The sequence below is a fragment of the Macaca mulatta genome, chromosome 16 (assembly GCF_049350105.2).
Source record: "Macaca mulatta isolate MMU2019108-1 chromosome 16, T2T-MMU8v2.0, whole genome shotgun sequence".
NCBI lineage: Eukaryota > Metazoa > Chordata > Mammalia > Primates > Cercopithecidae > Macaca > Macaca mulatta.
The window spans coordinates 11,275,978-11,300,000 of record NC_133421.1 but is presented as its reverse complement, the minus strand read 5'-3'; the positions used below and the strand labels follow the sequence as shown (position 1 = coordinate 11,300,000).

General features: G+C 48.2%; 1 protein-coding gene across 2 annotated transcripts in view; it reads left to right on the top strand.

Annotated features, from left to right (window-relative positions):
* The window catches only part of DHRS7C (dehydrogenase/reductase 7C), a 19,961-nt gene extending 1,495 nt beyond the window's left edge, over nucleotides 1–18,466 (top strand). The window contains exons 3-7 of one of the 2 annotated variants that reach the window (XM_015118595.3): nucleotides 7,983–8,095; nucleotides 9,547–9,757; nucleotides 12,307–12,399; nucleotides 16,677–16,832; nucleotides 18,204–18,466. In XM_015118595.3, the coding sequence (XP_014974081.3) occupies nucleotides 7,983–8,095; nucleotides 9,547–9,757; nucleotides 12,307–12,399; nucleotides 16,677–16,832; nucleotides 18,204–18,412 (782 nt within the window). In that variant the 3' untranslated portion in view covers nucleotides 18,413–18,466. Of the gene's footprint in view, nucleotides 1–7,982; nucleotides 8,096–9,543; nucleotides 9,758–12,306; nucleotides 12,400–16,676; nucleotides 16,833–18,203 lie in introns of both variants that reach the window. The other variant, XM_015118594.3, reaches the window with a different exon arrangement.
* The last annotated feature ends 5,557 nt before the right edge of the window (nucleotides 18,467–24,023 follow it).

Below are 24,023 nucleotides of genomic sequence, written 5' to 3'. Positions count from 1 at the left end.
TCTTCGGCATCCCAGTGGGAGCCAATCCGCACGCTTTGAGGATGGCTTAGATTTCAGTGGGTGATCAACCCGGGTCCATCTTGTAAGATAAAAAACAAAGCATAAGGCAGATAGACTAAGCTCTCTCTCTAAGTGGCCCCATACACAATTCCCAGAGAGGATATCCTGCATCAAAGGGGAGCGAGGTACACAAACTCAAACTCCTTCTTCTTCAGGGGCAAGCCAGGGCACACACGTCTGTCTATCAGACCAGACACAAGACAACAGGGAGTGTGCTGCCCTGGAGAGCTGGAAAAGAGATGCCCACCTAAAGCCATTCAGAACAGAAGGTTTTGGGGAAAATTTGCTCTCCAAATGGTGCATCTTTGTCTGGCATTGCACCAAGCTGCTAATACGTGATTCCCTGATACAGCCTCTACCTGGAGCCTTTCCTGACACCTTTAATTGCTCCTTCCTCTTGAATGATCCTTGTGGGACCAGTTTCTTAACTAGCCCCTTGCAAGTGCATACCGCATTAGTGTATTTCTCATGCTGTATCTGTGTGTTTCTCTGTGAGTCCACTAGATACAGGCTTCCCGGTGCTGGAGCCTGTGTTTTGTTCATCCAGCAGCCTCAGCACCTAGCTCAATGCTTGGTTGACATACTCAGAAAATGTGTATTTAATGAATAACTTCTAAAAGTGACAGGTGATCAGGGAAGGCCCTCGTTTGGATAAGTGTGTTCTTGCAAATTTGTTTTATTGTTTTCCGGTTTGATCCCAACATGGTTGGAGAACATGCTCTGCATGATTTCAATTCTCTGAAATTTGCTGAGGTTTTTCTTATGATCTATCTCTGTATGGGTTCCGCGAGTGCTTGGAAAGAATGTGCGTTCTGCCATTGTCCTATACGTGTGGATTCAATCCTGTTGGTCGGCGAGGCTGCTCAGTTCTTCTGTAGCCTTGCTAGTTTTGTGTCTTATTAGGTAGAAACACAGTTTTATTGATCGTTGAGAGATGTGTATTTGTTTTAATCATCTCATTCATTTTTAAAACACCTCATTCAGTTGTAGTCACACATGACACAAACCACGTACCCAGGAAATGCATCTTATGAGGGAAACAGCCTTTGCAGAACCTCAGGGCCTAGCTTGTCGTGTCTACTGTCACTGTTCTTTTTTTTTTACTATATCTCATTGACCCACCCTGGAAAGAAATGCAAAGAAGAAAAAAATACATTTCCAGTACTTAGCAGTAACTTGAGATGCTGGACGTGTGTGACCTTAAATAAACGCCTAGTTCCCCACGCTGCTGACGACAGTGATTCCAGGCTCCAACTGCTGCGTGTCTCAAGTCCAGGGTGCGGAGAGGATGATGCAGGCTTTGCACAGCCACTGCACACCCTGCTGCCATGGAACCTGCATGAACCCCATGGGTGGCACCGGGAGCAGCAGGGAGTGCCACGCCAAGTTGTTTACTAGGGAAATCAAACAGACAGACAAAGGTCAGGGCATCTAGTCCTCGCTCCAAACCTCCAGGATTCGGCCAAGCCAGGAATCCTGTCACCTTGTACCCACTGTGTCTGCAACAAGAGTGTTGATCAAGGCCAGGCTCAGTGGCTCACACTTGTAATCCCAGCACTTTGGGAGGCCAAGGCAGGTGGATCACTTGAGGTCAGGCGTTCGAGACCAGCCTGGCCAACATGGTGAAACCCCGTCTCTACTGAAAATACAAAAATTAGCTGGGCATGGTGGCTGTCACCTGTAATCCCAGCTACTTGGAAGGCTGAGGCAGGAGGATTGCTTGAACTCAAAAGACGGAGATTGCAGTGAGCTGAGACCATGCCACTGCACTCTAGCCTGGGTGGCAGAGTGAGACTCCATCTCAAAAATAAATTTATTTATTTTAATTAACTAATTTAATTAATAATTGATTTAATTAATTAAATTAATAATCAATTTATTTTTAATTAATTTGAAAAAAGAATTTCAGAATACCCAACCCCTGCACCTGAGCTGCTTCAGAGGGTACAGCTGAACGTCAGCCCTGCCTGTGTGCTGTCACCTCAAAGGCACAGTTTCTCTCCTTTCAACATTTCTGAAATCGGACTGATTGTCTTTCAATCCATAGCATCTTACAATCCCCATAGGCCACCTTTTAAAATGTCGCTGTGGCTCATGCCTGTAATCCCAGCACTTTGGGGAGGCTGAGGTAGCTGAATCACTTGAACTCAGGAGTTCGAGACCAGCCTGGGCAACATAGTAAGACCCCCCCATATCTACAGAAAACGTAAAACTTAGCCGGGTGTGGTGACATGCGCCTGCATTCTCAGCTACTCAGGAGGCTGAGGTGGGAGGATCGTTGGAACCCGGGAGGTGGAGGTTGCAATGAGCTGAAATCACACCACAGCACTCCAGTCTGGGCGACAGAGTGAGACCCTGTCCCCCAAAAAATTAAAATTAAAATTAAAAGTCATGTATTATCTCTGAAATCAGGCAACAGCTCATCATCGATGGCATCTTAGATTGATGAAATACAGAAAGAAGGGCTCAATTTATGTTTATTGAATCAAAAAGAAAAAGCCGGGTACCAAAGTGCTAGATACATGCTGAGCTGATAAAAGAATAGAAATAAGGACACTCGGGTATACCAAAGACTTGGTTTCAGCAGAAATGACTTCTTTGGGAGCAGTGCCTCTAGGCTTGGCTGCAGCAGCACTGAGGCACTGAGCATGCCGCTGGGCTCCCGCCTCCCAGGCACACCTGGGCAACGCAAGGTGTTAGCGGAGAAGGGAAATGGCGTGATGGGGAAGAATGCTCCCAGCTGTCTGTTCTAACAAGGCCAACGCCAGAGATTTGATCTGGCTCCTGCTCGCAGGCCCCTCACCTACTCCAGTGCCCTGCTGCAAATAATGCTCTGGGGTCAGGTGTGGTGGCTCAGGCCTGTAATCCCAGCGCTTTGGGAGACCGAGGCAGGCAGATGACCTAAGGTCGGAATTCGAGACCACCCTGGCCAACATGGGGAAACCCTGTCTCTACTAAAAATACAAAAATTAGCCAGACGTAGGGGCAGGCACCTGCAATCCCAGCTACTCGGGAGGCTGAGGCGGGAGAATCACTTGGACCCGGGAGGCAGAGGTTGCAGTGAGCCAAGATTGCGCCCCTGCACTCCAACCTGGGCAACAAGAATGAAACTCCATCTCAAAAAAAAAAAAAGCTCATCATCACAAGAGGGAGGGAGCGAGGAGTGAAAATGCACCCTCACCCTCAAGGTGTCCCTTTCTCAGCAGTGGGCATTGGCCAAGAGGAGCCTAGTGTGGAAAATGCGTTACTCACCACCTGGATGTCAGACTCCTGTGGGGGTCACATCCTGGCTTCCCTGCTGGCCAGACTCCAGGTGATTCATTTCAACCCATTGAACCTCACTCCTCTCATTTGTAAAATCCAACCTTCATTCTGCTCCAGAATGACAGCTGAAATGCGGAAAGGCTAGACTCTGCTGCCCACGGAAGTTTCTTTTAGTGAATTCTGTTATAAAAGCCATATGTATTTAAAAGAATTTTTTTAAGTAAAAAGAACACAAGATACACCTAGAACCCCACATGCTTGGGGACACCCTGTGTGGATGCATCCTTCCTTTCCTTTCAGGGGGATGCTTATGTGAGTAACCCGTCATGAGCAAGCATAAATCAAGGGTGTCGTGAGACAGTCCACCTGAAATGTATTCAGAGGGAAGCGTCCTTCCTCTGCAGCTTGAGGGAAAAAAAATCAGGTTGTTCCCGCCTTTTCTGATTACTTTTTTTTTTTTTTTTTTTTTTGAGACGGAGTTTTGCTATTGCTCTTGTTGCCCAGGTTGGAGTGCAATGACGTGATCTCGGCTCACTGCAACCTCTGCCTCCCGGGTTCCAGCGATTCTCCTGCCTCAGCCTCCCGAGTAGCTGGGATTACAGGCACATACTACCATGCCTGGCTAATATTTTTTTGTATTTTTAGTAAAAAGGGGTTTCACCATGTTAGCCAGGCTGGTCTCAAACTCCTGACCTCAGGTAATCCACCCGCCTTGGCCTCCCAAAGTACTGGGATTACAGGTGTGAGCCACCGCACCCGGCCTCTGATTACTACTAGATTATGCAAAATCCTTTGGTCATGGTGGGTCCCGAAAGAGAGCATTGATTCGGGAATTGGGATGCCCAGTTTAACACCTGATAACATGGCCATTTTCATTGAATTCGAACTTTCTTTCCTCCTCTCTGCTCCTCCCCACAGCTAGTGCAAGTTGGAGGGAAGCTTCTTGCTGTTTCTTAGGCTTCTAGGGCCTCAGGGACTGGAATGAGGCAAGACAGGAAAGCAAGAAAAACCCTCACCCGACTGACAGCGCTATAAGATGGCTTCAAGGTCCATCGGCCTGGTCCCTGTTTAAAACTGGGTCTGAATCTTTCTCTTGTGGGCACTATTATGCGCCTTTCAGAGGCCTCCCTAGGATTATTCATTTCTGTGAAATGGGAGATGTGGGTTTTTTCTCCACTCGCTTAATCCTTCCTCACCCGCTGGTTCCCGGGCAGTCTACTCCCCACCAACCCTGTCCTCTGGAGTTCCACTGACCTTCCGAGAGGTCCTCTTGGGCTGACTTCAGATGAGCTCTCAACCAACTCATGACCTACCCTGGCCATTGATGGCTGTGACTTCCTTGGCTCCGCAGGCCACCCCCGATGGAGAGGTCCCGGCTTTCCTTTCCTCTGCCCTCAGGGCATTGGCTGGGCCCAGGATCTTGCCCATAAGACAGGAAGCTGGGCTCCTGGCAGCAGGGAACCGTCCCATGTTTTAGTTTGCATTTAGGTATTACTGATATTCACTCATCTTCTGTATCTTGATACATTTTTTGTGAATTGCTTACTCATCTCCTTAACCAATTTCTTTATTAGCATCTTTATCTTTTTTCTAATTGATTTGTAAGAGTTTTTTCATATATCAAATTAACCCTTTTCTGACATATAGATTATAAACACTTTTTCTAAATTTGTCTTGTCCTTTATTTGTGGGTGTTTTTCTTTCTTTTTTTTTTTCTGTAAGAAGGTTTTTGTTTTGTTTTGTTTTGTTTTGTTTTTCTGTTTTTCTGGGGTTTTTTGTTTGTTTGTTTTTTGTCTCTACTGGCTGGAGTGCAGTGGTGCAATCTCAGCTCACTGCAAGCTCCACCTCCCGGGTTCACGCCACTCTCCTGCCTCAGCCTCCCAAGTAGCTGGGACGACAGGCACCCGCCACCACGCCCAGCTAATTTTTTGTATTTTTAGTAGAGACGGGGTCTCACCATGTTAGCCAGGATGGTCTCGATCTCTTGACCTCATGATCCACCTGCCTCGGCCTCCCAAAGGGCTGGGATTAGAGGCATGAGCCACCACGCCCAGTCAAGAAGGTTTTTTAAAAAGGGTACAATCCATAAATCATTTCTGTTAGGATTTTTTTCCTTCAATGGATGCTCAGGAGCCCTCCCCAATGAAAGGTATATATTCATCTCTACCTTCTTCTAGTTCTGTTTTGGTTCTGTTTTTATATTTCACTATTTAGTGTATTTTGGTGTAATGCATCCAGCTTTTTTTCCCTCCCAAATAGGGATTCAAATACCACCCCCTTTTTTTTTAAACAGAGTCTCTCTCTGTTGCCCAGGCTGGAGTGCAGTGGCGTGATCTCAGTTCACTGCAGCCTCCATCTGCTGAGTTCAAGAGATTCTCTTGCCTCAGCCACCCAAGTAGCTGGGATTAAATTTTTGAATTTTTAGTAGAGACGAGATTTCGCCATGTTGGCCAGGCTGGTCTCAAACTCCTGACCTCAAGTGATCTGCCCACCTCTGCCTCCCAAAGTGCTGGGATTACAGGCATGAGCCACCGCGCCCGGCCCCCACTCTTTATGTAATACGTCCTTTTCCCATTGATTCAACATGTTAACTTTATCATACACTAAATTCTCCTCAATACCTGACTCTATTTATTATCAATATTTCTATCTAGACTTGAACGGCTGACTCTTTAATTTCTGTAGTTTTACAATATATTTTAACAATTGTTTTTCGAAATGTTCTTTGCTTTCCTTCATAGAGTATTCCAATTAAAGTGTGCAAAATATGCCATATAACGTGTAGACTTTTTCTGACATTTCACAAGACCTGTTGGGATCCTGATTTACCGGATCAATTTAACTTGGAGACAGATTGACATCTTTATTGGATTTTGTCATCGAGACTCATCATGAGCTGTATAAATAAAACACCTGCATTGAGAGGACTCTTTCCTTCTCTGCAGCCCTAACAATTCAAGGTGACATTGTTAACCCAGTTACTTCTGGATTCGGGTTTCCCTCCGTCAGCAGACTGAGCTCTCCCAGCACCGTCCTCCCAGCTCTCTCAGGGATTCCCGGTACACCTGTTTTCAGGCCTCGTGGAGACCTCTTATCCCCACAACTCTCTGCTTGGGTCCTCTCTTGGCCTTTTCTGCCTTCACTCCTGCTCCCACCTGATTTACACTTCGTAGTCCAGCACCTCAATTCCTCCATCTCTCCAATATCACGACTTCCCTACCCATCATGCCCACTTACCAAGCCCCGACCAACAGTCCTGTCCAGCCAGTCCCTTCTCTCCACCTGCAGCAGGCTCTGGGCCCTGCTGGAGAAAATCACGCAGCCCTGAGTTCACTTGGAGCCACAGCACTTGGGATACCCAGCCTCCACTGGGCACCAGGCTGCCAGGCTGTCCTTCCATGTTCCCAGCCAGTCTGAGTCCACCACCTCATGGTGTAAATGAGACAATAATAGGTTCTTCCCTGGAGTCGGTGCTGTTGGTGCCTCTTCCAGATCCCCGTACTTGGTCAGCTCATCCATTTCCCAGGCACTGTAAACGCTGGCTGCAAATGGCGTGCAGATTGCAAATGGCGTGCAGATTGCAAATGGCGTGCAGATTGCAAATGGCGTGCAGATTGCAAACGGCGTGCAGATTGCAAATGGCGTGCAGGTACCTCCTTTCCCAAAGACTTGTCTTCTGCCAGTGGACGCTGCCCTGCCTAGGAGTTACACAGCTTATGCACGCACCCCCAGAGAGGGCAGCCCACATCAGTGACTGACACTGGTGTACAAAGGCTGATCTTCTTGCCTCCAGCTGTGCAATAGAGTTTAGACTCCAGAGTCTTCCTTGGATCAAGCCAAAGCTAGACTTTCTTGAGACCACATCCTCTCCTGGCCCCTACTCCATGACCTCACTCCCCTGTCTCTGAAGAGCAGGCCCTCAGTAAATCCTGGCCACCTGAATCCTTGACTCAGAGTCTGCTTCCTGAGAACCCAACCTAAAGATACTATCTCATAAGGTTATTGTGAGTATTAAATGAACTAGAGAGATATGTACATATCTTCCTACAGCAAGGAAACTCTCCAAATCTGTGAACTTCTATTGCTTTTAAGTACCGTTAGTATTGCTACACAAGAATTCTGTTTGTCTACCAGCTAACACTCAGTTGAGAAAGTGCTACATTGGGTGAGTAGGGAATCAGTCCAGAGGAAAATTAATTAGACAGAAAGTAGGTTTACTTTTAAATACAAAGAATCCTGGTATTATCCCCAGAGAAAATGTGGAGGAAACTGGTGATGTTTGATTTGAAAAAACATGGTGACGTGTCTCCATTATCTTCAGATTGAGCTATCTCTAGGGCTGCGGTCCTGGGGGGCCAGGTCGGCGGGTTCCTCTTTCTGTTCAGTGTAAGGAAGAATTTCCAACAATCAGAACTTTCTAACAAAGGAGGCGTGGTCTCACTCCACCATGAGCTCCCTTTCACGGAAGCAACTAAGTGGAGGCTGGAAATGACAAAAATTCCAGCCCGGGGAGGGAGTTGAATGAAGTGACCCCTACAGGACCTCGTGGTGCTAAGACTTCTGAGTTTTTTGAATTCATGGGTTCCCAAGAGAGGGGGTTCACTGTCGGCGGCTCCACCCACACAGTGTGTCCTGCCCCGTTTCCTTCTTCCCCACAGAGTGTGCTCGGGTGTTCCACACGGGTGGGGCAAGGCTGGTGCTATGTGGAAAGAACTGGGAGAGGCTGGAGAACCTATACGACGCCTTGATCAGCGTGGCTGACCCCGGCAAGGTAAGGTCTTCCAGCAGTCGGCGTGGGTAACTCCTGGGCACTCCCAGCCTCCACTGATCATTCAGGACCAGCTCTTGGACCAAGTGGAGGAAACTTGGTGATTGCTTTGGGGAATGTGAGGTAATGAACTCAATGACCTTGGCATAGGGTCATGTTTGCCATTCATAAGGGGTTGACTTGTTTTGACTACCCACCATGACAAAATCGTGTTCTGTAGCCACAGCCCCTTGCCCTGACCCTATATAACTCAAACTCAAGAAGGATCCAGAAGACAGAGGATGTTACAGGTATGGGCTGTGATTACAAACACAGCCATTTTTTTTTTAATACCTTAACTGACATCTCCATCAAAGAAACCAGACAAATGAGATCCCTTCCCGAGAAGTCTCCCAGAAAGTGAACACTTCTTTCAATGAGGCCGCAGTTTCCAAAGGTTTTTCTGGAGCATTGGTCAAAGAGCTCCCTTCAGGATACTTTTTTCGAATCTTTACCTTTGAGGTTGCATTTGGTGGTTAGGAACAGCTCAAAGTAATTCAGGGGTAAGTCTGATATTTGAGGAGATGAATCAAACAGGACAACACAGAATGCCCCAAAGTGTGTTTCTAGGGATGTGATGAGGCACTGGGTAAAAGCGAGGGTTTGTGGTCAGTTGTGTGAGAAACACTGAGTTAAGCTAAGCTTGTCCAGTTTCTTCACTGCAGGACTTTTCAGAGCCTTTAATATGCCAATGTGCACTGTGTATCTCCAAGAAGAACTTGGAGAACAGTCTGTGTTTCCCAAGCAATTTTGACCACAGAACCCTCTCTTCAAGGGCATATCTCAGGACTAGTCTTTGTCAAACACTGGGATTGCATTTACCACTCGGTGTCATCAATTTTCCCATCTGTCCACCCTCCTACACATCCCTGGATCAACAGAGTCAATGCAGCAAGTGTCTGGCTAAACACAATGCCTGGCACTTAGTAAGCAGATGTTTCAAAAATATTGTGTTGAGTGTATGATTTTAGTTTTCTAAAATGTGGCTATGAAGTCCTGTGATGGATTTATTTATTTATTTATTTTGCAACTTGCAAGCCAGGTTGAAAAGCAATTTCCACAAAGGAGCTCAGAACTGTTAAAAGTAATGATGTCACCCCTGGAATCATTGCCAACCTGCAAAGGGACTGCTGCGAAAGGCGATATTCGTTTATCAGTTCTGGAACCTTGGCCAAGAGTTTAGACTTATTGCTGCATATTCACGTCAAGATTTGTTGTTTTTGCCCTGGTCCCCAAGAATGAATTCTCTGGCAATATCCTCCATCCCAGAATCATTTCTGCTTCTTCGTCTTTTTTTTTTTCAGTCATTTCATGATCTTTGAATTTCAAAATGGGTGGCTTTTAGATCGAGGGCTCCCAAGGTCTGCAAGAGGGAGGAGATCCCACATACCCTGACTCTGTCATTGGTTCAGCAGACATTCACTCCAAAGCTGGTCCTGTTGGACCTCTCAGACATCAGCTGCGTCCCAGATGTGGCAAAAGAAGTCCTGGATTGCTATGGCTGTGTAGACATCCTCATCAACAATGCCAGCATGAAGGTGAAGGGGCCTGCCCATAAGATTTCTCTGGAGCTCGACAAAAAGATCATGGATGCCAATTACTTTGGCCCCATCACATTGACAAAAGGTCTCGTAAGTTTGACTTTCCAATGGGTATCTGGGCCACCAGATTCCACAGAGGGCTCTGTTAAATAGCCAGACAGTCATCCTATTCTGTATGGAATTCTCCAGTCCCCTTAGAAAATTCCCTACCTATTGGGTGAAAGCTTTCAGCATTCCCATTTTCAATGTTTATGTAGGAAAAGGAACCCAGGAAGTATCTGATTGGCATATTTCAACCACCCTCTCTGTGAAACCCCTCTCCCCACCCAAGCTTTGCCCTTTTACTTCTCTTTCCTTATGTCCCTGGCTTCCCTCCAATTCGACGTCTCTGAACAATTGTCTCATCCTCCAACAATTGTCTCAACAACTGTGTACATTCTGCTGTATCAACCTTGCGGTTGATCTGCTTCTAACCATGACAGTTGGTCAAAGGTAAAGATTCTGTCCTCAGAAATGAAGAAGAAAAAGGACTTATTACCAAATTACAAGAGACCCAGTATTCTGTCAATCCCTCCACAGAAACAGGGAAGGCAGGAGGCTGTCTCCCTTTAATGAATAAGACGGTGATTCCTATGTGAGCCTGTCTGAAGGGCCTAGGAGACACCCAGGTGCAGATTTCTCACCACTAAGTTCAAACGCCGGTCTGAAGCCTGGGAAATGGGGCTGGAAATGACCACAGAGTAGAATGAAAAGTTGACAGATCATGAGGTCAGAAGTTCGAGACCAGCCTGGCCAACATGGTGAAACCCCGTCTCTACTAAAAATACAAAAATTAGCCAGGCATCATGGTGGGAACCTGTAATCCCAGCTACTCAGGAGGCTGAGGCAAGAGGATCATTTGAACCCAGGAGGCTGAGGTTGCAGTGAGCCGAGATCACGCCATTGCACTCCAGCGTGGGTGACGGGCTGAGACTCCGTCTAAAAGAAAGAAAAGTTGAAGCCCCTGCTCTCCAAAAAAATAAAAGTTTATCAAAGTAGAAGCTCAGGGGGAATGTAATGTGGAGAACGTCTCCATTTAGGGAGTGGGGTGTCCTGGCAAGGTCTAAGATCTAGCATGATCTTGCAATTACCGTCTCTACAACCAGCTCCCATGCTGGACACCTCTAACAATCGGATTCCGAGTGCTAAGACAGATGAAGAGAAAGAAGCATTTGGGGCAGAAAGATGACTTTCCAGAGCTTCTAGAATGGTGTCCCAGAGACAACAGTTTCCTCCAGTCCAGTCCCTGTGGGCACAGCAAACAGGCCAGCACAAGTGTGTCATCTATCAACCTTTAACAGAGACTGTTCACTGGCATCAAAGCAATGAACAAAGAAAGTGGAGTGGAAAAGGGCCAGACCTGGTTTCTCTTCCTGGTTAGCCCTCACTAAGGACCCTGGGTCTAGTCCCTAGCTCTGGACCTCAGTTTATCCATCTTTTTTATTTTTTTTTCTTTTCTTATTTTTTTTTTTTCCGAGACGGAGTCTCGCTCTGTTTCCTAGGCTGGAACGCAGTGGCATGATCTCAGCTCACTGCAACCTCCACCTCCCGGGTCCACCTCCTGGGTTCAAGTGATTCTCCTGCCTCAGCCTCCTGAGTAGCTGGGACTACAGGCACCCGCCACCAAGCCCAGCTGATTTTTTGTATTCTTTTAATAGAGACAGGGTTTCACCGTGTTAGCCAGGATGGTCTCCATCTCCTGACCTCGTGATCCACCCGCCTCGGCCTCCCAAAGTGCTGAGATTACAGGCGTGAGCCACTGCGCCCGGCCCAGTTTGTCCATCTTTAACATGGAGGTGCTGGGTTTCACAGATCATTCTGAAAGTTGACTCTTTGAGTATTGTCTTTTCACTTTTTGCCATATCCCCATTCCGCCTGTACTATTATTAATTTAATATCTTTCTCTGAATTTTCTCATTTTTAAACTAAATTCACTTTAGGAGGAAATCTGTATAAAACCAACACAAATTTAAAACCTCTTTCATTCTCAATAAATAAAGGGCAACCTGAAAATTAAACAAAGTAAGTTCTCCCAAGGTAGCCTGAGAACGTCAGAATCTTCCCTCTCTTTGTTAAAAGATTAGCACGTGCAAGAGAGGTGTTAAAGACGTACTAGAACCATTGTGAGACTTCCTTCTTCCTTCTGGAGGCCATAGTAGGAGAATTGAAATGGGAATGACTTTCTCACTACTGAGATCAGCATCTGTTCTATTCTATTGGGTACCACACGCACTACCTGAGTGCAATATGCCCATGGAACAAATCTGCATGTGTTCCCTCTGCATCTAAACAAAAGTCGAGAGGAAAACACAATAAATATAAACATGCCTTTAATAAAAAGAAATCAGTGTCACTAAATGCACATTGGTGGGAAAGCACCAATTTAAAATCACCCAGCAATTCACCAGCCCACACTTCAGGAACGCTGGATAAACGATTGCAGGGTTCATTCCATCTCTGCTGCCCTGCTGCAATCTAATTACCACGGAGGGAGCGGAGCCCCATGATGGAGCGGAGCCGGGGGAGGGGTCTGCCGGCGGCTGCCTAACTCAGTCACAAAGTTTTAACCATGACTCTTTGTCCTGTGTTTTCCAGCCCTGCTTCCCAACATGATCTCCCGGAGAACAGGCCAAATAGTGTTAGTGAATAACATCCAAGGGAAGTTTGGAATCCCGTTCCGTACAGCTTGTAAGTTGCTAAGATAAAAATATGAATCTTCTGTTGTATGTCTTATGGTATAAGGCAGGAGCTGTTATGTCTAAGACTAGGCAGATGGTCACAGGGGAAAGGGTCCAAGGATGACACCATCTGCTGTGTTTTCTTTCATCCCTATGGTTCCTATTTTTTGAGCGCCTACAGCATGCAAGTGGCTATGGGAGATACTGAGATATTAAAGATAAGCTCCCTCTGTCTGTGAAGCTCCCAGTCTCCTATGTGGGCAGGACATGCACTAGGTGAACCTGACAATGCCAGGTGAAGGTCACGCTCCTGACAAAGATGCACAGTCATAGCTCCAATGCCCCTTCCTCCATAAAGATGCCCTTGAAGGTCAGGGAAGATTATCATTGGGAAAGAGAAGGATGGGTGCACATCACAAAATGGGAGGGCAATGGAGACCTGAGGAAGGAACCAGGAAAAACAGAAAGGGGCAGAATTCAGGGTGGGGGCAGCTCCAAAAATGAGTGTCCTTTCAAAAGTTCAAGGAGAAGGACTTCTAGGTGTATGTTCCTGGGATCTAGCTGGAAAAATTCTGGAGCCATTTCCACATCTGATGAGCTAGTTCTAAGAGGCAGGGAACATGCCATATACATTTCTTCATGACCCACACTACCATGTGCAAATTAGGGGCTCAGTAAATATTTGATGGGTACAAGGGTAGAAGGGAAGAAGGGAGGGAAAAAAACGAGTAGCTCCCCATATGAATTTGCTCAGGCTGCCATAACAAAATACCAAGGCTGGGGCTTACACAACAGAAATTTGTTTTTTCATTCTGGAGGCTGGAAGTCCATGATCAAAGTGTCGGCAGGGTTGGTTTTCTCTGGAACCCCTCTCTCTGGCTTACAGATAGCTACCTTCTTGCTGTGTCCCCACACAGTCTTTCCTTTGTGCATGTGCATGTCTGTTGCCTCCTTGTATGTCCAAATTTCCTCTTCTTCTTCTTCTTCTTTTTTTTTTTTTTTTTTGGAGACAGAATCTCACTCTGTTGCCCAGGCTGGAGTGCAATGGCAAGATCTTGGCTCACTGCAACCTCTGCCTCCCAGGTTCAAGCGATTCTTCTGCCTCAGCCTCCTGAGTAGCTGGGACTACAGGCACCCACCACCACGCCCAGCTAATTTTTGTGTTTTTAGTAGAGACAGGGTTTTACCATATTGGCCAAGCTGGTCTCAAACTCCTGACCTCAGGTGATTCATCTGCCTTGGCCTCTCAAAGTGCTGGGATTACAGGCGTGAGCCACCACACCCGGCCCCAAATTTCTTCTTCTTATAACAGCACCAGTCAGATTGGAGTAGGGCCCAGCCTAATGGCCTCATTTTATATTAATTACCTCTTTAAATATCTCGAAATACAGTCACATTCTGAGCACTGGGGATTGGGTTTCAGCATACAAAATTTGGGAGGATTGACAACAGAATTCAGCCCAGAACGCCCCCTCTAGTAGTGTTTTACCTTCCTTTTCCCATTTGCCTTAGCTAGTTTAAGCCTACTGTGCTGTGAGCCTGTGATGTGGGAAAACTTGATTACTCCTCCATGTAGTAACCTCAATGGGAATGGCGCCAGGCAAGCAGGTGGCACCATGCCACAGCGTCACTGGGGGCCCAGGGTCATGCTAAGTCATTCCATCAACACCATCTTCTGGGTGGTCACAGCTAGGTCCCTGCTGGCAAGAAGAGGAAAGAGACTGTGGAGGATCCATGCCCAATGTCCAAAACCCCAGGCTGGCATTGGACATCCCATTGCCCCCAGGCTGGCATCACCACTGCTCACGTCGTACTGGGAGAACTCAGTCACACCTAAGTGCAAGGGACACTGGGGAGTGCAGTGCACTTGGGGGCCCAGGAAGAAGGGAAGAGTGAATGGGCCACATACAGCAGTCTTTGGCACATCCCGCATTTTCCTCTCTTCCCCAGCCCACTTAGGAATCTCCCCACTGCTCCTTGTATTTTTAAACTTTGTTATTTTCAGCAGCTGGGTGACTTTTCACCTTCCTTGCTTCCTGCCTTCATTCATTCAACAAAGTGTTTCAATGCCTAAAGCCAGGTGATGGGGACACAGAGACAACATAACATAGCGAGGCATGGGCATGACAATGGGCCCTTTGACCACTGACCCGTATTGGACAAATGCACGCATTTCCTGGGAATATTTGCAAAACACAGCATTGGGGACTCAGAATTCTCTCAAGGCTGTCTCCACCCCCATCAGCCACGGTCTGGCTTCTCTGCACTGAGAAATTGAGGGGCACAGAGTTTCCCACGTAAATGTCATAACTGAAGCGATGCCACCCTGGACTGGCCCCAAATTCTCTTCTTCCTCTGAATCTGGCTTTGGACAGACACAAGGGGCTGGCGTGGGAGTGACCTGGGGTCTGCTGACTCAGAGGTTTCTTTCTTTTGACCAAAGGAACGCAATGTCCCTGAGCACCTCAGCACAGTTCCTTTACCATCCACTCAGGCAAGGAGATGGGGGCTCTCAGGCTCAGAACCTGGCACACAGACTCGAAAGGGGATGCAGCCTGCCATGTGTCCCTCCCGCTGCAGGCACCCACCCTTTTCCTGCATCAACCATGCCACATGGGGCCGGGCACAGTGGCTCACACCTGTAATCCCAGCACTTTGGGAGGCCGAGGCGGGTGGATCACTTGAGGTCAGGAGTTTGAGACCAGCCTGGCCAACATGGTGAAACCCATCTCTACTAAAAATACAAAAATTAGCCAGGTGTGGTGGTGGGCACCTGTAATCCCAGTTACTCGGGAGGCTGAGGCAGGAGAATTGCTTGAGCCCGGGAGGCAGAGGTTGCAGTGAGCTGAGATCGAGCCACTGTACTCCAGCCTGGGCAATAGAGCAAGACTCCCTCTCAAAACAAAACAAAATAAAACAAAACAAAAAACACCACGTGGAAAGTCACCTGTCCATGTATCTGCCCCACTGATGAACTGAGTACTCCGTGAGGCCAGAGCTGCCTCTGTCCACCTCTGGGTCCCCAGCTCCTCACCCACCAGAGCAGGGGCTTCACTGTTGAATACTGAAGGAATCAAGGCATGGTGGATGAATGAAAAACAAGCTGGTAGACCTTTTTTTGTTAACACTTGCATTGGCGGGTGTAATTCACATACCACACTATGCATCCATTTAAAGCGCATGGTTCTGCAGGACACGGTGGCTCACGCCTGTAATCCCAGCACTTTGGGAGGCCAAGACAGGCAGATCACCTGAGGTCAGCAGTTCGAGACCAGTCTGGCCAACATGGTGAAATCCCATCTCTACTAAAAATACAAAAATTAGCTGGGCATGGTGGTGTGTGCCTGTAAACCCAGCTACTCAGGAGGCTGAGGCAGGAGAATTGCTTGAACCTGGGAGACGGAGGTTGCAGTGAGCCGAGATCGCACCACTGCACTCCAGCCTGGGCGACAGAGTGAGACTCCGTCTCAAAAAAAAAAAAAAAAGGCCTCATTGGAGAGAACTGGAAGCTTGCTGGTCATGATGTCAGGGAGACCAGGAAAGGGTTCTGGTTGAAGGCATCTGGGCACGGTGGTAGGAACCACAGTACATCCACCTTCTGCCCCTTCCGCCTCTGACTGACATCCCTAAAATGTGAAGTTGGGGTGCATCACACCCCAGATGTGGCTCTAACTTCCCAAAGGTCTAAGCAATGTCCACTCCCTTCTTTTTGGAATTCCTGGAATGATCCTTTTTTGCCCAACCCATGGCTTCTATGATTTGAACTGAATTTGGTGAGTGGATGACTTGGATGGGCTCTCGGAGGAGAAGGGAAACAGGAAGGGAGAGGGGATATCTGTGATTCAGGCTCACTGCAGCCACCAGCTGGCCCCAGACCCTGGACAAGTTTCGTAGGCATCAGCCTTCCCAGGAAGGAAGGGGAATTCATGTTGGTGCCAGCATTCTGTATGTTTTCTCATTTGATCTTCACAGTAATTTGGCAAGGGAAATATTACTCCCATTTTAAAGATAAGAAAACTGAGTCTCAGAGAGGCAAAGTGATTTGCCCAAGGTCAGGTCACACCACCAGCAAGTGGCTAAGCTCAATTCAGTTCCAGCTCTATGTCCACCACTCCCGAGGGCTCTCTGTGCTCATTTGTAAAGTGAGGGGCAGATTCCTGAGGACCCTCTCAGCTCTGAGCTTGCAGGAAATGTGTCTGTGGGCCCCCCTGCTTCCAATGCGCATGCCCACCGGGAAGCCGGGCCCGGGAGTGTCCTGCGCCCACCTCCGGATGGTTTCTCCTGCAGACGCTGCCTCCAAGCACGCAGCCCTGGGCTTCTTTGACTGCCTCCGAGCCGAAGTGGAGGAATACGACGTTGTCATCAGCACCGTGAGCCCGACTTTCGTCCGGTCGTACCACGTGTATCCAGAGCAAGGAAACTGGGAAGCCTCCATTTGGAAATGTGAGACTTCAGAGGGAAGCTGGGGCCCCTGGGAGCCTCGGGAACAGTCCGGTGTCACTGGGGGGTGAATGACCTTCAGATGGGTACTCCTGAATCATGAGTCTGGGGGTGGGAGTGGAAGAGGCTCAGCAACCCCCAACAGCAGGGCGGGGGCCGCAAACCTTTAGGCCCGAGGCACCCGGTAGACAAAATCCTCCCTGCAGCCTACGGCCCATGCGCCCGCTGAGCTCAGCCACTCGGCTTCCTCTGCCACCTCGGCAAGCAACTGCCTGTCTCTGGACCTGTTTCCCAGATGTCATGGGATTGAAGAACTTTCCTGCTCCCCCTTTCCCGTGCACAGAGTGGAGACCGAGAGTCTAAAGCCAGGCCACCTGGGCCCGGCGCAGTGGCTCACGCCTGTTAATCCCAGCCCTTTGGGAGGCTGAGGCGGGCGAGGACCACGGGGTCAGGAAATCGACACCATCCTGGCCAGCATGGTGAAACCCCGTCTCTACTAAAAATACATAACATTAGCCGGGCATGGTGGTGCGTGCCTGTAGTCCCAGCTACTTGGGAGGTTGAGGCAGGAGAATCACTTGAACCCGGGAGGCGGAGCTTGCAGTGAGCCGATATCGCACCACTGCAGTCCAGCCTGGGCGACAGCGCGAGGCTCTGTCAAAAAAAAAAAAGTCTGCACTGGAAGCCGGCCTCTGCCACATATTAGAGGGTTGGACGTGAGCAAGTCCCTTAATCACTTCGTGCCTCCCTAAGAGGTAGGTATTGCTATTGTTATTTATTAGTATTATTATTTTCATTTTAGAAAATGACGGATACTAGCAATAGCAATACCTACCTCTTAGGGTTGTTGGGAGGACTGAAGGTTCTGGAATAGCAACCAGCCCTTCTATCTATCAGTGCACCTTATTATGGCCACTACTCTAGGATACTCTAAGCGTACAGGCGCTACACCTTGCCCAAGGCTTCCACCTTGAGGAACCAAGATGATCCAAGATAGGGGGCAGACCAGGGGTTCCAGGATGCTTTTGACACACACAGCTTCACGACCGTCACAAACAGCCCCTTAATCCACCTGGCACCTTCTTAGATCCTAACCTCTTTTGCATCCCTTCCCCCACACATAACCGCCCTGCGAAATTATCAGGGCAGGACACCAGGTCCACCTTATTTAAAGACGAAGAGGCAGAAGGAAGCCCAGAGAGTGGAGTGTCTCCCGCTGGGCGCCGTGGCCCGCAGGTGACGGAGGGGGCCTGGAACCTGTGACTCCGGGGACAGCCCACGCTTCCCGCCCCCCAGCCTTTGTGCACGTGCAGGGCTCTGACCAGCCGGCTCCCCACTGAGGCCATAACCCCACCCCCAACGGGGGCCGTTCAGTCTTTTTCAGGAAGCTGACCTACGGCGTGCACCCCGTGGAGGTGGCAGAGGAGGTGATGCGCACCGTGCGGAGGAAGAAGCAAGAGGTGTTCATGGCCAACCCCATTCCCAAGGCTGCCGTGTACATCCGCACCTTCTTCCCGGAGTTCTTTTTCGCCGTAGTGGCCTGTGGGGTGAAGGAGAAGCTCAATGTCCCGGAGGAGGGGTAACTGCAGCAGGCCAAATGGGCCACCCCTTGGAAATAAAGGTTTTTCTGGAAGGTGCTGGTGCTTCTGTCCTGTGCTCTGCACTGGGGGCCCTTGCAGCCCCACCCCTCATCTGTGTGGGGTCTCTCCTTGACAGTGAGGATGGCCTGGAGCCAGCCCAGAAGCTACGTAGCCTGGGGTTCTCCACGTTCCCAGGTCAGACTTCCAGAAGCTTCCCTGCTCTGTAGGGTGACGACTCAGCAGGAAACAGGAGCTGCAATGCCTCTAACCCCCACATACACACACTCACATTGTATGCCTATGTGCTCAGGAACTCAGTCTGAAAACCACCTCCATTGTATACAAGGCTGACCTGGCCACTTCACCTCCACCCACGAGAGCAGGACTGGACGACCCTTTAGAACAGTGCTGCAAGGATGGAAATATTCTATAATCTGCGTTGTCCAACATGGCAGCACTGGCCACATGTGGCTGCTGGGCACTCGAAACGTGGCCCTCTGTGTCTGAGACACTGAATTTGTAATGCTATTTAATTATAATTAATTTAAACTTGAATAGCCACGTGTGGCTAGCAGCTCTAGAGTTAGGGGTGTGTGAGAATCAGCCCCTTCCAGACTGATTTCATTGGCCTCAGACCCCTCCCAACCCCATCCCCAGCTCTCCCCTGCACCCCCGCCCCCACCATCCCCACCCACGCAGCTAAGCTGGAATTTTAGCTTCCACATTGCTTCTAACAAATGCGGAGAACCTCTGCCCAGGTATCCACCTTATTTCAGCCTTTCCTTCAATTCTCAAAGCAAAAAGCATTTAAAACGCCATGCTCTCCTTGGAGGTGGGCACTTCGTGTAGTCTCCTTTTTCTTATACAAAACCGTAAATGAGGGCGGGCGCGGTGGCTCACGCCTGTAATCCCAGCACTTTGGGAGGCCGAGGTGAGTGGATCACCTGAGGTCAGGAGTTCGAGACCAGCCTGGCCAACATAGGGAAACCCCGTCTCTACTAAAAATACAAAAATTCCCCGAGTGTAGTGGCATGTACCTATAATCCCAGCTACTCAGGAGGCTGAGGCAGGAGAATCTCTTGAATCCAGGAGGTAGAGGATGCAGTGAGCCAAGATCGTACCACTGCACTCCAGCCTGGGCGACGGAGCGAGACTCCATCTCAAAAAAAGAAAAAACAAACCAACGAAAACCAGTAAATGAATCTTGGACACTCGGAAAGCATAGGGTACCTTTTTGCACTAATATTGTAACGACTCAAGCTTTTCTAATATTTATAGATGAAAGAGGGCAAAAATTTCTTCCCTGAACCTAAATCATTTACAAAATGACATATATAGGGTACACATATGCACATCTGTAAATCCTGATTTAGAAAGCAAAATGCCCAGGATCACTGATCACCTGGAGCCCAGCCTACCCCAGGACCAGGCTGGTGGTCCCGTCCTGCGACCGTGGAGGCATGATGTCAGGTCAGAACTTAGGGGGTCACCGAAGCAGGCAGGCAAGGCAGGCCTGGAGCCTGCAAGGGAACTGTCTTTTGAGAGGTTGTTGTTAGTGGGTGGAGGGTATATTGGGGTGCTCAGGACAAAGCCAACAGAGGGTGGGTAGGGGCTGCAATCGCGAGGAGAGAGGCCTGAAACTTACTTGGTGACCAGAGAGTAGGGATCCAGCTTTGGGACAGGAGCAGCTGGGGCCAGGGTCACAGCAGCCAATCCTGGGACACACCAAGGGTGGTATGCCAGCAGAGCATGGCCACGACCCAGATCCAGGCTGTAGGGTCCTTACCTGTTCCCTTTAGGACTCTGCCTGGTCACAGGTGAGTTCCAGGCTGAGAACACCCCAAAGGGATGGAGCAGGGGCAGGAAGGGACTGTGTCGGGAATCGTCCACACTGGCACTGAAAGCCACGTTCTGGGAGAGTGAGGACTCTGAGGCAGGGTGACAGCAGACACCTGGGATTCCCCAAAAGAAGCCACCTGGAGCAACGGACCACGAAGGACTCTCCGGTTTAAGTGGCTCTGCTCCACTGATCCCCTGCCAACTGGCAGAGGGAGGTCAGAGACTTGCGGGTGGACCTGGCCAGTCTACCTGGTGGGCAGCCTAAGCGCCCTGCCGTTAAATTTCCTGTCCACGGGCTTTGGCCTCCCTCTGACTAAATGCTCCCTGGTGATTTCAGATGTCCCTGCGCCCACTCAGGCCCTGATGCGCTCTCAGGATGGGGTAGCTCATTGGCCTATGAATGAAAATCCACAATCCTTATCTTGAAACATAGTGGGGGTAAAATAATTAATTAATTAATTAATTAAATGCCATGCAATATGACAAATAGCCACCAGGTGGCACTGTGTCTCCAAACCAATTTTACAGCTCATCTCTCCAGGAAACCCTTCAGCACAGCAGCAGTAACCCACCTAATTACATTCACAATTTCCAATGGGCCTCCCCTTGCAAGATTCCATTAGGTCTTCGCATCAGCCTTAAGTCATTGGAAGGGCTGACAGACCCATTTCACAACAAGACAACTGAAGGTGATTATGTTCTATGAGACACAGCTGCTCTGGGCAGAACAAGGGCAGTTAGCTCCTGGGACCCAGGAGGAGTGGAATCCAGACCCCAGTAACTGCCCCAGACCTTAAAGGGACTGTGCCAAGACACTGCAAGGTGTGAAGCAGTCCTCACACTCCACATAGAGAGAAAGACAGGCGGTTTTCTCCTCCCACCCCAACCACCCATATCTACAAAAGGTTTAACATTAGAAAATGTGGGTAACCTAAAGAAGCAGAGAGACAAAGCAATCAGTTGCCCTGACAGCCACTGTTCACAGCTGGGCTCTTCTCTGGGGAGACCACACACAATCTTTTTTTTTTTTTTTTTTTTGGCTGCAGTGCAATGGCGAGATCTCGGCTCACCACAACCTCCGCCTCCCGGGTTCTAGGGATTCTCCTGCCTCAGCCTCCTGAGTAGCTGGGATTACAGGCATACGCCACCACGCCTGGCTAATTTTTTTTTTATTTTTTATTTTTTAGTAGGGACGGGGCTTCTCCATGTTGGTCAGGCTAGTCTCGAACTCCCAACCTCAGGTGATCTGCCCGCCTCAGCCTCCCAAAGTGCTGGGATTACAGGCATGAGCCACCACGCCTGGCCTTTTTTTTTTTTTTTTTTTTTTTTCAGACAGAGTTTGGCTCTTGTTGCCCAGGCTGGAGTGCAGTGGTGTGATCTAGGCTCACTGCAACCTCCGCTTCCTGGGTTGAAGTGATTATCCTGCCTCAGCCTCCCAAGTAGCTGGGATTACAGGTGCCTGCAACGATACCCATTTAATTTTTTGTATTTAGTTGAGACAGAGTTTCACCATGTTGGCCAGGCTGGTCTTGAACTCCTGGCCTTGGGTGATCAACTCCCGCCTTGGCCTCTCAAAGTGCTGGGATTACAGGCGTGAACCACTGCCCCTGGCCCAAGACCAGAATCTTTACAGAGAGCACACTTCTTGGAGCCTCAGGGGCCACCCTAGATGTGGCTGTAAGAAGACCACACAGATGAAGACACACAGCTGGGCATAGCCACAACCAGCGCCTGGAACCGTCTGTGCCCCTCCAGATGCTGTGAGCACTCCACCTCAGTGCTGGCACTTGTGGCCGCTGCAATAGGTGCCCTTGTCTGTTGGCTACTGACCGGGCTCAGCCACTGGGGCCTGGCTGGCAGGGAGAGACTGAGGCTGCAGTGGCAACCTGCCATTGAACCACTGGTTACCCTCAGGAGCCACTCCTGCCCTTTGCCTCTTAGGGCCTAGGGGCATTCATGGGTCCTGGCTGCTGCTGGCCCTGGGTGCTTCTTTGTCCTTTCTTGGAATCCCTTAATCTTGACAAAATCTTTGCGATGCCCCTTCATTAAATGATCCCTAATCACCTCGTGTTATAGGATGAATTCTGTCTCTCCTATAAAAAAAATAGGATTTTCTAACCTCCAGTACCTTAGAATGTGACCTTATCTTTGTGAGGCTGAGGCGGGCGGATCACCTGAGGTCAAGAGTTCGAGACCAGCCTAGCCAACATGGTGAAACCCCATCTCTACAAAAAATTAGTAGAGCGTGGTGGAGGGCGCCTGTAATCCCAGCTACTCAAGAGGCTGAGGCATGAGTATTGCTTGAACCTGGGAAGCAGAGGTTGCAGTGATCCAAGATCGCACCATTGCACTCCAGGCTAGTGACAGAGCAAGACTCTGCCTCAAAAAAAAAAAAAAAAAGGTTGGTGTTCCTTAAGTTTAGTAGTCGTTTCATAAGTAATCTTTTATTATTCTTTAAACCATTTGCATGCATGATTTACACTTTCATATTTATGACATATTTATAATTTCCTAGGGTCTCCATCAGGTCTGCCTCATCCTATGTATCTTCAGTAAGGACATGCTCATTTTAGATAATGATATACTTCAAGGGGTTACCTAAGGAATAACCTGGGGTGTGCTTAAATATCCTCCACCTTTGATCTGTCTACAATGTAGACCCTGTAGTCATGCCAGGCCAGCTACGTGTACTTGTTCAACTGAGAATGTTCCAAATGCTTTGAAAGAAAGCTGTTCAAAAACTTGATTTGGCTAAAAATTTGCACTAATCTCTAGCCACTAAAAGGGCCATACCTCCCTACAGGCTCTAGAACCTTCTTTCAGATCAGCCACAAAATTTCACCCTTCTTCGCTTCAAAGTCAGCTCTTCACCCACCAGTTCTATCTACTAAGTCCTTCCTGCTTCTCTGAACTCCCCAGAGACTCAACATGTTCCCAGAAATTTAAACTGAAGGCCAGTAAGGAAAAAATCTAGTGTATCACATCCTAAGTGCACACGGCCTGTTTCAAGGGCTTGATCTGTACTTGGAGGAAAATGCTGAAAGGGCAAGTTAAGGCTCGGAGGAGTGAACAGTGGAACTTGGCAAAGTGCTGTGAAATGGGAAGTGAAGGGCAGGGTGGTCTGTGCCAGCGTCCCCACTGGCCTCTCCTCGGTCAGAACTCCTGCCGCCATGCTTCCACAACACCCCAGAATGACACGCTCAACTCTCCTTGACTCCTTCCATGAAAATAAAAAAAAACTGTCCACCTAGGAAAAGTATGCCTTTTCATTTCTCTGCTGTATATAACAGGACTCTCTCTCTCTCCATATATATGTGTGTGTGTGTGTGTGTGTATGTGTGTGTGTTTGTGTATATATATTTATTTAATAAAGAAATATATCATATATAAAATATATAATATATAAATATATCATATATAAAATATATGATATAGAAATATATGTGTATTTAATACTATTTTATGTTAAATAAATATATGTAAATACATAATATAAATATGTATTATTTATACAATATATAAATATGCTATTATATAATATATAAGCATATTTATATATTTATGTATATGTTTAATTAATATTAAGTATATATTAATATTAAGTATAATATATATAAAGTTATATTAAGTATATATAAATGTGTGTATATATAAATACATAAATATACATATATATATTTGATTACTTCAAAACTTTTAGATCACATCTTGCCAAAGTCTTCCAGGGTCCCTAGGCTCTGCTTCCACATCTTAGTGCTGCTGCAGAGGTGTGCTC